Source organism: Ornithorhynchus anatinus, chromosome 3 (assembly GCF_004115215.2).
Source record: "Ornithorhynchus anatinus isolate Pmale09 chromosome 3, mOrnAna1.pri.v4, whole genome shotgun sequence".
NCBI lineage: Eukaryota > Metazoa > Chordata > Mammalia > Monotremata > Ornithorhynchidae > Ornithorhynchus > Ornithorhynchus anatinus.
Window position 1 is genome coordinate 65,652,469 of NC_041730.1, and position 13,446 is coordinate 65,665,914.

Genomic DNA, 13,446 nt, shown 5'->3' on the forward strand with positions numbered 1-13,446 from the left:
ATAGTAGCAATCCTAAACACATATAAATGTATATACCCAACTGCTCCAATTGCATTTATCATCATCCTCTATCAACTCTGTTATATTGTATTCTTCCAAGCAGTCAGTATAGTGGTATGCACATAGTAAGAGCTCAATAAATAAAACTGATTATTTTCTATGTTGTTTTTGTTTTTATTTTTTCATCTTTCTTGATGTGACAGTTGCCAACTCCCTCTCCATACTTTTTTTCTAAGATTGTGGGCCTCTCAGGGGCTGTAAGACTGTGTCTAATTCTCATATATTCCCTCCTACCATTTCCTTCAGCACTTTGCATTTTGTGTATATTTTATTACCCTGTTTATTTTGTTAATGAGGTGTATATCTCCTTGATTCTATTTATCTTGATGATGTTGTCTTGTTTTTGTTTTGTTCTCTTTTGCTTTGCTCTCTGTCTCCCCCGTTTAGACTGTGAGCCCGTCATTGGGCAGGGATTGTCTCTATCTGTTGCCAAATTGTACATTCCAAGTGCTTAGGACAGTGCTCTGCACATAGTAAGTGCTCAATAAATACTACTGAGTGAATGAATAAGCATTTAATACTACTATTATTTCTACAATTACATTCCCCACATGAATGAAAGGCGGCCATTTAGCTGCTGGGGAATTTTGCATATGTCTGAATGACTCTATATTCAATAACTGACCCACAAGCCTGGGACTTAAATAGTAGATTTTGGATTTGGGGGATTCCTGCATTTTCAGTGACATAAACAAGGACATCCCCTCTGCTAGATGCAGAAAACAGAAGCATCCAGCACTGTGTTGCAATTTCAAGGCCACCTTTTGTTTCCTTGAGCTCAAGATGGTAGAAAGCCTGATTCTTGGAATCATAGGAAAACAGATTCCTAACAAGATGCTCCCTCCTCTTACGCTTTAACAATGGATAGACAGCTCTCTCCTTCGGCAACATATTTTATCCCCATAATATATACCTTCTTTCAGAGGCAAAAAAATTGATTTAGCTTCAAACAATAATGAATCAATAATTTATTGAGTGCCTACTATGCGCAGTGCACTGTACTAAGTGTTTGGGAGAGTATAATATAACAGTTGGTAGACAGGATCCCTGCCCACAGTGAATATTTGCAGAGTCTACAGAAAGCTGAAAATTAGTCATTTCCAGTCAAACTCCAACACCAAGGTCATTTGAGATCCACTGCTGCCAAAGCAGAGCACCCTTCACTCAACATTCCCTTGTCTCAGTGCTGCTGAATTCGCTCTGTCTGCACTTACAGACCAAACATTTGACTTTTTGCACACCAGAAGCAGAAGTATTCCAAGAACATTTGCAGAAAAGAAAAAAAAAGAATCAACTTCACAAGGGCCCAGAAGAAGAGATGCAACATGATGATGGCAGAACAGCCAGGGAAAGCCATTTTTCTCCATGTCAGGGGAAGCTCTTGTGAGAGAACTGGGGATTCATATTGTTCTGGCCTTCATTCAGAAGGTTCTTTAGGCTACCTGCCGTACGCCTCAAAGTTTGAGTTTTAATATACTTACCTAACATCCATATTGCTATCAAAGGTAAAGACAAGATTTATCTGAGAAATAGTATCCTGGACTTGAGATTAAACACACACTAAGTACTATTAATTTAATTACAGCTTTTCTTCCAAAGAGCGTAAAGTGATTTACATACAGTTACCCCTCTGGTTTTTCCAACCTACTGCAAGATAAGGGAGAGATTCTATCCCCATTTTTGAGATGGGATAACTAAGGCACTGAGGCTAAGTGACTTGCCCAAGATTACATAGCAAATATCTCAGCTGTGGGAATTGCTGGCCTGGAATTATTCATTTTTAGACAAAATCAAAAAAGTCAGTAAGCACATTACAACAATACCACTTTGACCTTCGAATTCTGAGCCATAAATACCAGGGAAACATGTTCCCTTAAGCATTCTGTCATGCCTAACTGGTGCTGTATGCTTTTAATCTACACTACAATAAATCACTCTTTTCCCCAACATCTAACCCATGAACAAAGAAAGAAGCTTGCCACTTTGAGGGAGATCTGTTTTATGGTTCTAGGTCAAACATCCAATAGCATATTAATATAGTCATCTATATTACCTCATTGTACATGAAAGGTTACAACTGGGTAGGATCAACCTTCTTACCAAATTTAGCACTTTTTATACATACACATATATAGGTATATAAATATATATGTGTACGTGTGTGTATATATCTTGTTTATTGTTCTCCACAACACAACTGGTTTTGAATGCAGTCACTATAATGAAACTGTTCAACATTGAAATGCTATAGATCCTCTAGAAGACTGCAAGCCCATTGTGGGCAAGTAATGTGTCTGTTTATTGTTGTATTGCACTCTCCCAAGCACTTAGTACAGTGCTCCGCCCACACTAAGCATTCAAAAAATGCAACTGAATCAGTTACAAGGCGTGTAAAATGGTCTTCTCTAGCAGAAGCTATGTCTGTTAAGAAATATGACAAACCCAATATGACAAACGGGGACTTCCACCAAAATACCTTTTTAGGCATGATCAACAACCTCACAATTCTCTCATCCCCAGAAGCCCACTACCTTGGTGCCATCTTCAACTCACATTACTTGGGAAGTACATAACAGAAATACAACCCATTTGAGGAGTTTGGACAAGAATGGAAGGGGTAGATAGGTTAATAGTTGGAGTGAGATCCAGAGAAGGCTTTTTGTGTTGGAGGAATATAAAGAAGTTTAAAGATAAAGGAAAAGGATCCATCAGACAACTGAAGATAGTGATTGGGGATTGGATGGGATTAGAAGCACAGGTAGAGGGGCTGAGCTTCATTTTGAAAACAAGTCGGTGATTTCCCCTCAAGAGATGGCTGAAAAGGATAGCAGAGTGAATATAAAAATGAGGAGGGGAGTTGGGAGATGGGGGGTAGATCTCTGGGAGTTATGTCAAATGGTTTTGATTTTGTCAACAGAGTAGTTGCCAAGTTAGCCCGTCAATTATATTTATTGAGTGCTTACTATGTGCAAAGCACTGTACTAAGTGCTTAGGAGAGTACAATAAACAATAGCCACATTCCCTGCCCACAGCAAGCTTATCCTTACTTGATAATATTCCCCCTCCTCTTCCACCCACAATATTAACTTCTCCTCATCAATTTCTATGCCTCTGCCCTATGCCTACCGACTTGTAACTCCCTTTTGAAGTTCCAGTGCCCCCATCTCCTCCCCTGCCCCCACATCCTCCAACTCCAGATGCACCGACTGTAGCTCGCTGTGGGCAGGACAAATTTGAAATGGTTCAATTCAGCCTGATACCAGCACTTTCCCCCAACTACATCAGAAATCAGATGCACCAGAACAGAGAAGACCTATTATGAAAGTGATCCAGGGCCAGGGGTTGCTGGGTGAGATCGGTGGAAGGATGAACAATGGGGCCAGGGAATTAAGAGCATGAATTTGTCCATCAGGAGAGGTTTGAGAGGGAGTCCAAGTGGGGCATAATGACCAGGGTTCTTAAGTGGAGGAGGTGGTCTGATGTGGACTTCAACCTAGCTACTTTCAGTGGTGAGAAGACCGTACTAGGAAACAGTGGGGAGTGGTTGCCAAGTTAAGCTATTTCCACTTCCAAGAAACCCTTAGCCCCCTTTACTCCCATCTTCTTTGGAGCAGCTGGTATAGTGAAAAATTGTCAAAGAGTGCAATTCTAAGGAGCTGAAATAACACTCACCTGGCCATCTGCTTGTAGGCCTCCTCGGCCACAGCAAAAATGTGAGGGTCCATGTCACCCATGTTTTGGCCGCTGTATGCGTAGATGACATCTTGTCCGTAGATTGGCAACTGTTCGTAGGGGTTAATGGCAACAAGCACAATGCCTAGGAACACACAGAAACACCCAGATTTAGGCAAAGTAACAATAAAGAGTCAACTTCCCCTGGACTCACCCATATAAGTCTGAACCCGAGAATGTCACACTCATTTTCCTTGGACAGGGATCGCTACCAACTCTATCACTTTCTCAAGCACTTATTACAGTGTTCTGCACACAGAAAGCACTTAATAAATATCACTGATTGATTGATTGAGGGGTCAGACTAGGAAATGGGGGCGAGGGTGCAATCCCAAACGGTCTCAAACCTGATCCTTCAGGGAGTGGACACAGAAGGAAGAGCCTGGAAAATGTACCCTTAGTTCACAATGAGGAAAGAGATTTGATGCTTTCTTCCCCTCCTTCTCACCACTGAGGTTCTGCTTTGACACCAATGGTAGGCCACAAACAGCCATCCCTGATAGGTATTTTCTTTCCCAAAAGAAAGATAATAATTATAGTACTTGTTAAGCTCTATGTGCCAAGCACTGTTCTAAGCACTGGGAGAAATATAAGGTAAACAGGCTGTCCCACATGGGGCTCACTGTCAATCCCCATTTTACAGATGAGGTAATTGAGGCACAGAGAAGTTAAGTGGCTTGCCCAAGGTCACACAGCAGACAAGTGGCAGAACCAGGATTAGAATCCGCATCCTCTGACTCCCCAGCCCTTGCTCTTTCCACTAACCCATGCTGCTTCTCTTGAACTTCATTCTGCAATGGGGAAAGAATTTTCGCTTGGCTTCCAGTAGCCCCGGTGTCAGTACCCACTTTGGCCCTCATCAATTTTCCCTCCCTCAGGGGCAGGGCTAGCTCAGGCAGTTTGGCAGCCCCAGATAAACCACGTTTTCATATCTCAGCAGGGGAGCATGAGGACTAAACTACAACCTATTAATGTCTGTCTCCTCTAGACTGTAAGCTCGCTGTGGACAGGAAATACATATATTTATTATGTTGTGCTCTCCCAAGCTTTTAGTACAGTGCTCTGCACACATTAAGCACTCAATATTAATGAATTAAATCTGAATGAATGAATAAACCTTTGATATTTCTCCTCTTCAACCTCCCACTCCTATGACTGACCAAGCTTTTGAAATATAGGTATATGTGTGTGCATACATACACAAACTGTACTCAAGATAATTCAAGCATAATTTACAGTCAGAACTCATCTTCAATAAAGATTGCCCTTACACCTTCAAAGCATTTAGTGTGGGAATGTTAGAAATCTGAAAACAGACCCTAAATTCACCCACCAAGGAACAGGGCTGCATGTACACTGCTCTTATCACTAGATATTCTACAGCACCTCTCAACACGAATGTACTACCGCCATGGTCCTCCGCCCCACAGAAAGGAAAGAGGAAGGGGTTTTCCAAAACTAAGAACTTAATTTATGGAGATCAGAGAATACAGTCTAAATTATGTTGGGAGTGTGGTCAATCTAATAATAATAATAATATTTTTAAGTGCTTACTATGTGCCAGGCACCGTACTAATAGAGATTCTGGGATATACGGTCCATGGACCTCAGAGCCTGATTTCCTCCTTGACAAGGTAAGCATGCTTAATAATCATGTTCATGTTGCTATGTTTAACTAAGAAATAACCCATCAGTTGCAAATTACACAAGATTCTCTGACAAAAAATACAATAAAATGAATGAAGTAGTTAGTAGGGGTAGTAATAGTAGCATGTATTGAGCACCTACTGGGTGCACTGTAATAAGGACTTACAAAAGTTCAACAAAAGCAAGAGACATGTTCTCTGGCCACCAGGAGCTTACACTCTAAAAGGGATTTACAAAGAGGGAGATCAGAATAACTGAGTACATAATTGAATAATCATATACACCTAAGTGCTGAGTATGGGTATAAATTATTTAAGTGTTAGAGATAGCTGTTGGTTTGATACAGTGGAGTTAGTATTATTATAATACTTGGAACTACAATGAGTTAGATGTTGTAAATGTCAAAAATCACAAAAATACTCACCATACATCAGGCCCCTAACCTCACTTACCACAGTAGGTGTATATGTGGTTCGACTCCAAGAAACGGACTTTTAAGTTGTGCAAAACTGCCGGTTCATGGAGATAGCTAAGAGCCGTCAAGTCATTTTCTCCCACCAAGATATCCGGATTCCGCAAGAAGGGGAACTGGTTGCTTTTGAGATCAAGTGGGTATTCGTAGATCTGAAGTAATGAAAATGGCAGACAAAAAAATTAAGTTATGGAACAAGAAACTAACTATTCTTACCCTATTCGCTCAATGCAGTCACTGTCATCAGATGAGTCAGGTCATGAGCAGTTAGAGTGAAATCTTACTCTACAGATTTCAAATGGAAAGGGGCAATTTATTCAGATGAGTGAAAAAGAAAATTCCAAACACTTACCTTCCATAGGCTATCAACCACGCTGAGACTTCACAGAACCAACAGATGTACCCCTTAGGCCTAAAAGTACAAACCTCAGACCTGATGGATGGATCGTCACATCCCCGGGACCACATCCAGAATCTCTGAGAAAATCACCTCATTCCTTTAATTAGAATCACTTGCTGTGTTCTTAATTTGGATGCCCTCACCTTCCTTCTCACACTAAGCTGCTCAGAGAAAGAGCACACCAAGTGAAGTGGCTGTAAAACTCACGGAGGGCCTTGGCCTAAATGTCTTTGGCTCTTTTTCAACCCAGGATCAGACACATGAGTTTAAATGACCAAACTACTTTTCTTCCTGCTTTTGTGTTTTCTCTTTTGGCTACTAGCAAATCTCAAGATGTTCTGAAATCAGAGAGAGAAAGGCACAGGGTTCCCAGAGAGAGGCAACATGTACCTCACAACACTCTCCAAGGCTTTCAAGGGATTGCATAAATTTAAAACTTGTTCCTGGAGGCCATAAAATGACTTCCTTTCCATGGTAATGCTCCAATATTAGCAGGCTCTTACTACTGGGACCATTTTACAAACCGACCTGCATACTCATGGGGGCAGACAATGAAGTCACAGATGGTCTGCATACAGGCTGAAAGGAAGGGGGAAGGTCAGCCTGCATGCCAAAGAGCATTGGCTTGTTCGTCTATCACCAGCTGAGCCCCAAAAGGTCCAACACATGGATTCCACTTAAATTTCAACTAGATGCAAAGAGGTGGGTTGAGGAAAAGGAAATTCACCAGGAAAAGACTGAATTCTTCACAAGTGCTTTCCAGTCTTTCAGAGATGTCAGCTAGGAGTTGCCTCAGATCCTTTCTTAGCTTAGAATGTGAATGGAGAGATTATTTGGAAGCTCAGGAGAGAAGGCTGTAGTCAACAGCAGAGATGCTCCCTATCTTGGGTGACAAAAGCAGAGTCTGGGCTAGAAGACTCTTCAAGAGCTCTTCCTGACCTGTGATGCTATGCCATCAAAGCTAATTTTTTTTACCTTGTGAATCTTTTCTTCTGTAATCCTCCACTCAATCTCTTGCCTTACCAAAGATGGTGGGCAATTTGCAATTCATAACAACATCCACTGGACTCTGAAGGGATCACAGCTTTGAATAATAATTGTGGCATTTGTTAAGTGCTTACTATGTACCAGCCACTGTACTAAGCCCTGGGGTGGATACAATTGAGTCAGGTTGAGCATAGCTTGGAACGTGGATCTGGCTTGGTCAGCCATCCAGGCCTAAGGAACGAACCCAGGAGGAACTGTCAAAATATATACCAGTTCAAAAACTCCCTTACCAGAATCCCAAACTCCAAGAGAAACTTGGGTCTCTTGTCGCCCCTCAACCCCTTTCCTCATCCTCCTTGCTCAGATGTTTAACTAGACCTGAAGGGCCAAGTAATTACCTTCAGGTAACCAGAAACTGTGAAGAACCTAGGAACCTGCCCACAGGCAGAGCTGTCTGGCCACACTGGGATCATGGTGCAGTGTTTTTCTGCAGCTTAAAAATATCACTTCCAGAAATATCAAGCTCAGAGCACCAATCTACGGTTGGTGAAGCAACATAGCCTACTGGAATGAGCATAGGTGTGGGAGTCAGAACGACCTGGGTTCTAATCCCAGCTCCACCACTTGTCTGCTGTGAGACCTTGGGCAAGTCACTTCATTTCTCTGTGACTCAGTTACCTAATCTGTAAAATGGAGATTGAGACTGTGAGCTCTATATGGAACCGGGACTGTGTCTGAACTGATTAGCTTGAATCTACTTCAGCGCTTAGTACAATGCCTGGCACAAAGTAAGTCCTTACAAATTCCATAAAAAAATATAAAATGAAGTGGTTGGGTAAAGGGGGAGACTCCAGACGGCTACCATACCTTCCTCAGCTTCCCCCTCATCTCGTCACGTGAGTAAAGCAGGCAAAGATGTGCTTGGGACCAAAACCTGGATACTTCTCTCTGAAGAGAGTCTTGGGTACTGGTAATGTTTGGCTCCTCCTACCAACATGTGGGTTTTCACCTCAACGGCCAACCCAGACGTGCATTCTTGGAATGGCATGTGGCATTCCTGTTTCTAGTTTTGGGGGCAACCTCTACTTAATTTTCCCTCAGCCTTCTCCATGAGATCAGCCCAGAAGGACTAGCCATCTCAAATGCCCAGATCCAATCAGAAAGTGGTTCTCCAGCTCACTTTCCCCAGGTCAGAGAAGTCTGACAGCATTTTTTGTTAACTACCTGTTGTTTTCTCTTTCACAGATCTGCACTTTCCAACTGCTTGTAAAAATCTGCCTCCTAGCTCTTTATGTGGAAACAATTGCCTCATGAGGAGGTAAAGATGGAACACTGGTGATTTAATTAAAGTAAAGAATGGCTGAGGGCACCAATAAGGTTGACAGAGGGGAAATGCCAACCCAAGCAAAAAAAAACAAACAAAAACCCTATTAAACCTGCCAAGTCAGCATTTGGAATTATAGATTACCTGGTATACACTGGAAGGGCCAGGAGTGGGGAAAAAGAGCAGAGCTGTCCAAGGGAAGAAAAAGACATAAAAGGAAGGATTTTTGCCAAACAGAAAATTGATTTCATTGCTGCTACTAGTTATGCCTATTATGGAAATACAGCTACTGTCCCATTTGAAATGTTCATCATGAAAAGTAATGGGAGTTGTGGATTTTAATAAGCAAAGGAAAATGGATTTCATCTTTGCAGGTAATTAGCTACCTTCAACCAGAAGCAGAGGTAGGTTTCATATTTGCACTTATGAGAGGTGTATGCTATTCTGCTGTAGTATCTGGGGAAATTTATTTAAGACTTAAAAACAATCATTTGCCCCTATTCCTGGTCCTGATAAGAATTTCTAGCAGATGAAGGATGTAGTAGGTGTTTTCTACCTATATATCCAGGGAGGAAGGTTAGTTAATAGAACCCCCAGAAGACTGTGGAATGTCATCAGTGTCCACAGAGCTTTAGATCATTATTTAGAGAAAGGCCATAGTGGGCTTTGTTGTCCAGGAAAGATTGGGTGAAATTTCTCTAGTAGCATTTTGGGTAAGAACAGGGGAGCAGCGTGACCTAGTGGATACAGCACAAGCCTGGGGGGTCAAAGGACCTAGGTTCTAATCTTGGCTCCACCATTTATCTTGACCATAGTCAAGTCATTTCTTTTCTAGTTGCTTGAGTTACCTCATCATCAAAATGAAGATTAAGACCATGAGCCCCATGAGAGCATGGACTGTGTCCATCATGATTAGCTTGTATCTAACCCAGTGCTTAGTACAATGCCTGGCACATAGTAAGCTCTCTCAACAAATAAAATAAAAAAACCATCAAACTCTGGTCACCTTTACAGTCTCATTTAGTCCCTTCAGATGTTTATTCACAAGGCTATTCTAGGGTGTCACCACCTCCCTGTGAAGGCACAGAAGGTGGGAACGACTGAAAGTCCAGGTGATTTACAGTCACTGGCAGCAAAAGAACTAAAACCCAGGACGCTGAAATCAAGTGACCTCTCCATCAGACTACGCTGACCTCCCCACAAGAAGGAACTGAAGAGCTCCTGTCTTCAATAGGTATGCATTTTGGTCTTTGTTTTCTATTTGTGTTTCACAACCTGGAGGTCAGGAGGCCCAAGGAGAGATCAGGGAGGAGGTCTACGTGGCCATTAAGTCTGCCTTTACCTGATAGCTGTTTAGTGGTCATGGCAGCATGCTTTACTGATACAACATCCTTCTTGTGCACAATCCAACTCTTTCTTTTCATCATCATCCCCCCATCAATATCTCTGCTTGTGAGCCTCTTACCTCTTTGGAGAAGGGCAAAGGATGCTTCCACTACTCTCCCTTTTCCTCCACACCTTAGAGAATCTGCCAGCATTTTTGCCTCTTTCATTATTTGTTTTTGGTAGCTTAGTAATGGGGCTACTGGGAGGCCTCTAGAGGTCATGAAAAGGTTCAAGACCCATTTCTCTGTAACCACCTAATAGCAAAAGCTCAAAGACTCTTCCCTTGAGTAGTCTAATGAATTCTTTGACTCATTAAGAGAATGGTCTGACAAAATAATGCCCCATTTGTGGTTTCCAAAACTATCAGACTGACTTGGTGACATACCCAGTTTTCTGAAAAAAATCCAGACAACTTGCAAAAGTCACCAGAATTAAAAAGGATCTACTTCATATAGCATAGTCTTGTAAACTCCTTCTAGTCTGTAAACTCATTGTGGGCAGGGAATATATCTGTTATATTCTCCCAAGGGTTAGTACAGTGCTTATCACACAATAAGTGCTTAGTAAGTACAATTGATTAATTAGCCATAGATAATGAGGGGATGAGAACAGCAAAAAATAAAACTAAAACCTCTAGTCATGGTTCATAATCCAGGGAAGCAGCATGGTGTAGTGGATACAGCACAGGCCTGAGAGTCAGAAGGTCATGGGTTCTCATCCCAGCTCAGCCACTTGACTGCTGCATGACTTTGGGCAAGTCACTTCACTTCTCGTGCCCCAGTTACCTCATCTGTAAATTGGGGATTGAGACTATGAGCCACAAATGGGACAGGGACTGTGACCAACCTGATTTGCTTGTAACCACCGCAGCACTTAGTACAGTGCCAGGCACATAGGAAGCACTTAACAAATACCACGATTATTACTAATAAATCATAATCCTGATATTTTTTATTTAGTCAAGATTGTTCCAAATATTGCCCATCAAAATGATGGGAACCTAGCTCAATTGTATTTTGCACAAATACAGCCAGGGGCAATGCAACTCAATTCCTGTCTTAGACTCAATTTAGCAGAAAGCAGCCTGATTGGAGAAAGTAATGGAACTGGGAATTTTAAGTGTCTTCTTCCAGGGAAAGGAAGGGAACTGTGGAGCAGACTCACTCACACCTCCACGGGCCTGACTCAGCACCACTGGGAGAAAGGAAAGTGCTGTGCAGTTAACATTAACTGAGGAGTCTCGGGCATAAATGAGAGGCCCTGACACTCCACATTTCCTTTTCTTGGTTTCCTAATTGACAATTTGGTACTAAGAATTTATCATCTGGAAATGCTTGTTTTAGCTCCATAAGAGGGAAAGCACCAGGAGGGCAAGGATAGTGTCCAATTCTTTCCATTGTGACCACTTCGGCACCCCCAATCCACCCAGGAGAAGGCCCTAACCAAAATGGATTAATCAACTACCAATAAGTAACTGACTGCAAGACTCTCAGTGGGTGGAAAGGGAAAAGAAAGATCAAGCTCACAGTTTTCTGGTTATTGTTTCCCTTACTATGCCATGAGCAGCAATGGAGTAGAGGATAAGCGTGTGGACCTGGGAGTCAGGAGGTCATAGGTTCTAATTTTGATTCTGTCACTGGTCTACTGTGTAACCTTGGAAAAATCACTTCATTTCTCTGGGCCTCAGTTACCTCATCTGTAAAACGGAGATTGAGCCTGTGAGCCCCAGGTGGGACAGGGACTGCGTCCAACCCAATTTGCTTGTATCCACCCCAGCACTTAGTACAGTGCCTGGCACACAGGAAGTGCTTAATACCACCATTATTATTATTATTATTATTGTTATTCCTAGCAACAGCAGCAGGACCAGCCTCCTGATTTGCAAACCCTTACTTATAGCAACAGCTGCTAGGATCAATCTCCTGATTTGCAAACTATGCAAAAAAGATTCTATTTCCTCCCCATTACCTCTTGTTCACTCCCAGAGGATTACATTCGGAGAATTGGAGGGATGTTTCTCAGACTGCTCCCAGCAGGCACTATATTTTGCTGATGAATGCTAGGCTTGTTTTATAAGGTGCTTTGTAAGCAAGCTAATTAAAAATTGTTAAGTTCATGAATCCATCTACCTCATCCTATTTTCTCAAGAAAAAAGTATTGGACACTTACATCGCCTGAAAGGACTGTCATTAACAGAGGTTGGAAGTAGAGCTATGTTTGGTAACTGCACAGTTACCCCAGAGTTCACCCAAGTTCTTCTCTATCACCCATGAATTAACTTTCTCTGTAGCCAAAGCTAGACCATTGCCCCCCCCAAAAGTGGTGGTAGGGTGGACAGAGCCTGGCATCGTTCCTGATGACCCAACCAGGACCTAGGTCAGTCCTGTCCTGGAGGTCCCCTGAGAGACCAGGTTGGTGATGTTGTCTAAGAAGTTTAGCTCCTCTCTAGGGGAAGACTAGGCCATCCTGGATTTGATCTGCCTCAGTACCAACCTCGTAAAACAAAAGCTCACCAGGCTTCACCATGGGCAGACGTTGGACCCCTTAGGATCTTCGGGCTTAGTCCTCTATGGCCACACCTAAAACTCAACCTGTCCAAAACTTAGCTCTTTATCTTCCTTCCCAAACCCGATCCTATTCCTGACTTCCCTGTCACTGTGTACGGTACGACCATCCTTCTCGTCTCACAGGCCTGCACCCTTGGTGTCATCCTTGATTCGGCTCTCTCATTCACCCCACACATCCAATCCATCACCAACACCTGCCGGTCTCACCTTTACAAAATCGCCAAGATCTGCCCTTTCCTCTCCATCCAAACAGCTATCCTGCTGGCACAAGCTCTCATAATATCCCGGCTGGATTATTGTGTCAACCTTCTCTCTGATCTCCCTTCCTCCTGTCTCTCCCCACTCCAGTCTATTCTTCTTTCCGCTGCCAGGATCATTTTCCTACAGAAACGCTCTGATTACTGGCTTAAAAACCTCCCCTCCTTAAAAATCTCCAAGGGTTGCCTATCAACCTCCACACAAAAACTCCTTACTCTTGGCTTCAAGGCTCTTCATCACCTTGCCCCCTCCTACCTCACCTCCCTTCTCTCTTTCTACTGCCCACCCCGTACACTTCGCTCCTATGCCGCCCTCCTCCTCACTGTTCCCCATTCATGCCTATCCCGCCATCAACCTCTGGCCCACGTCCTACTGCTGTCCTGGAATGCCCTCCCTCCTCACCTCCACCAAACTAACTCTCTTCCCCTCTTCAAAGCCCTATTGAGAGCTCACTTCCTCCAAGAGGCCTTCCCAGACTGAGCTACCCCCTTTTCCTTCTGCTCCCTCTGCTCCCCTTCCGCCCTCTGATCCTCACCCCTCTCCCTTCACCTCCCCTCAGCTAAGCCCCTTTTCCCTCTGCTCCTCCCCTTCCCCTCAGCACCGTGCTCATTTG

General features: G+C 43.0%; 1 protein-coding gene across 3 annotated transcripts in view; it reads right to left on the bottom strand.

Moving 5' to 3' along the window:
* MYO5B (myosin VB) overlaps positions 1–13,446 on the bottom strand; it is a 360,820-nt gene that overhangs the window by 217,735 nt on the left and 129,639 nt on the right. For all 3 annotated transcript variants that reach the window (XM_039911492.1, XM_029060231.2, XM_029060229.2), the window contains exons 3-4: positions 5,892–6,063; positions 3,733–3,877 (exon numbers count right to left, since the gene is read on the bottom strand). In XM_039911492.1, the coding sequence (XP_039767426.1) occupies positions 3,733–3,877; positions 5,892–6,063 (317 nt within the window). The remainder of the gene's footprint in view (positions 1–3,732; positions 3,878–5,891; positions 6,064–13,446) is intronic.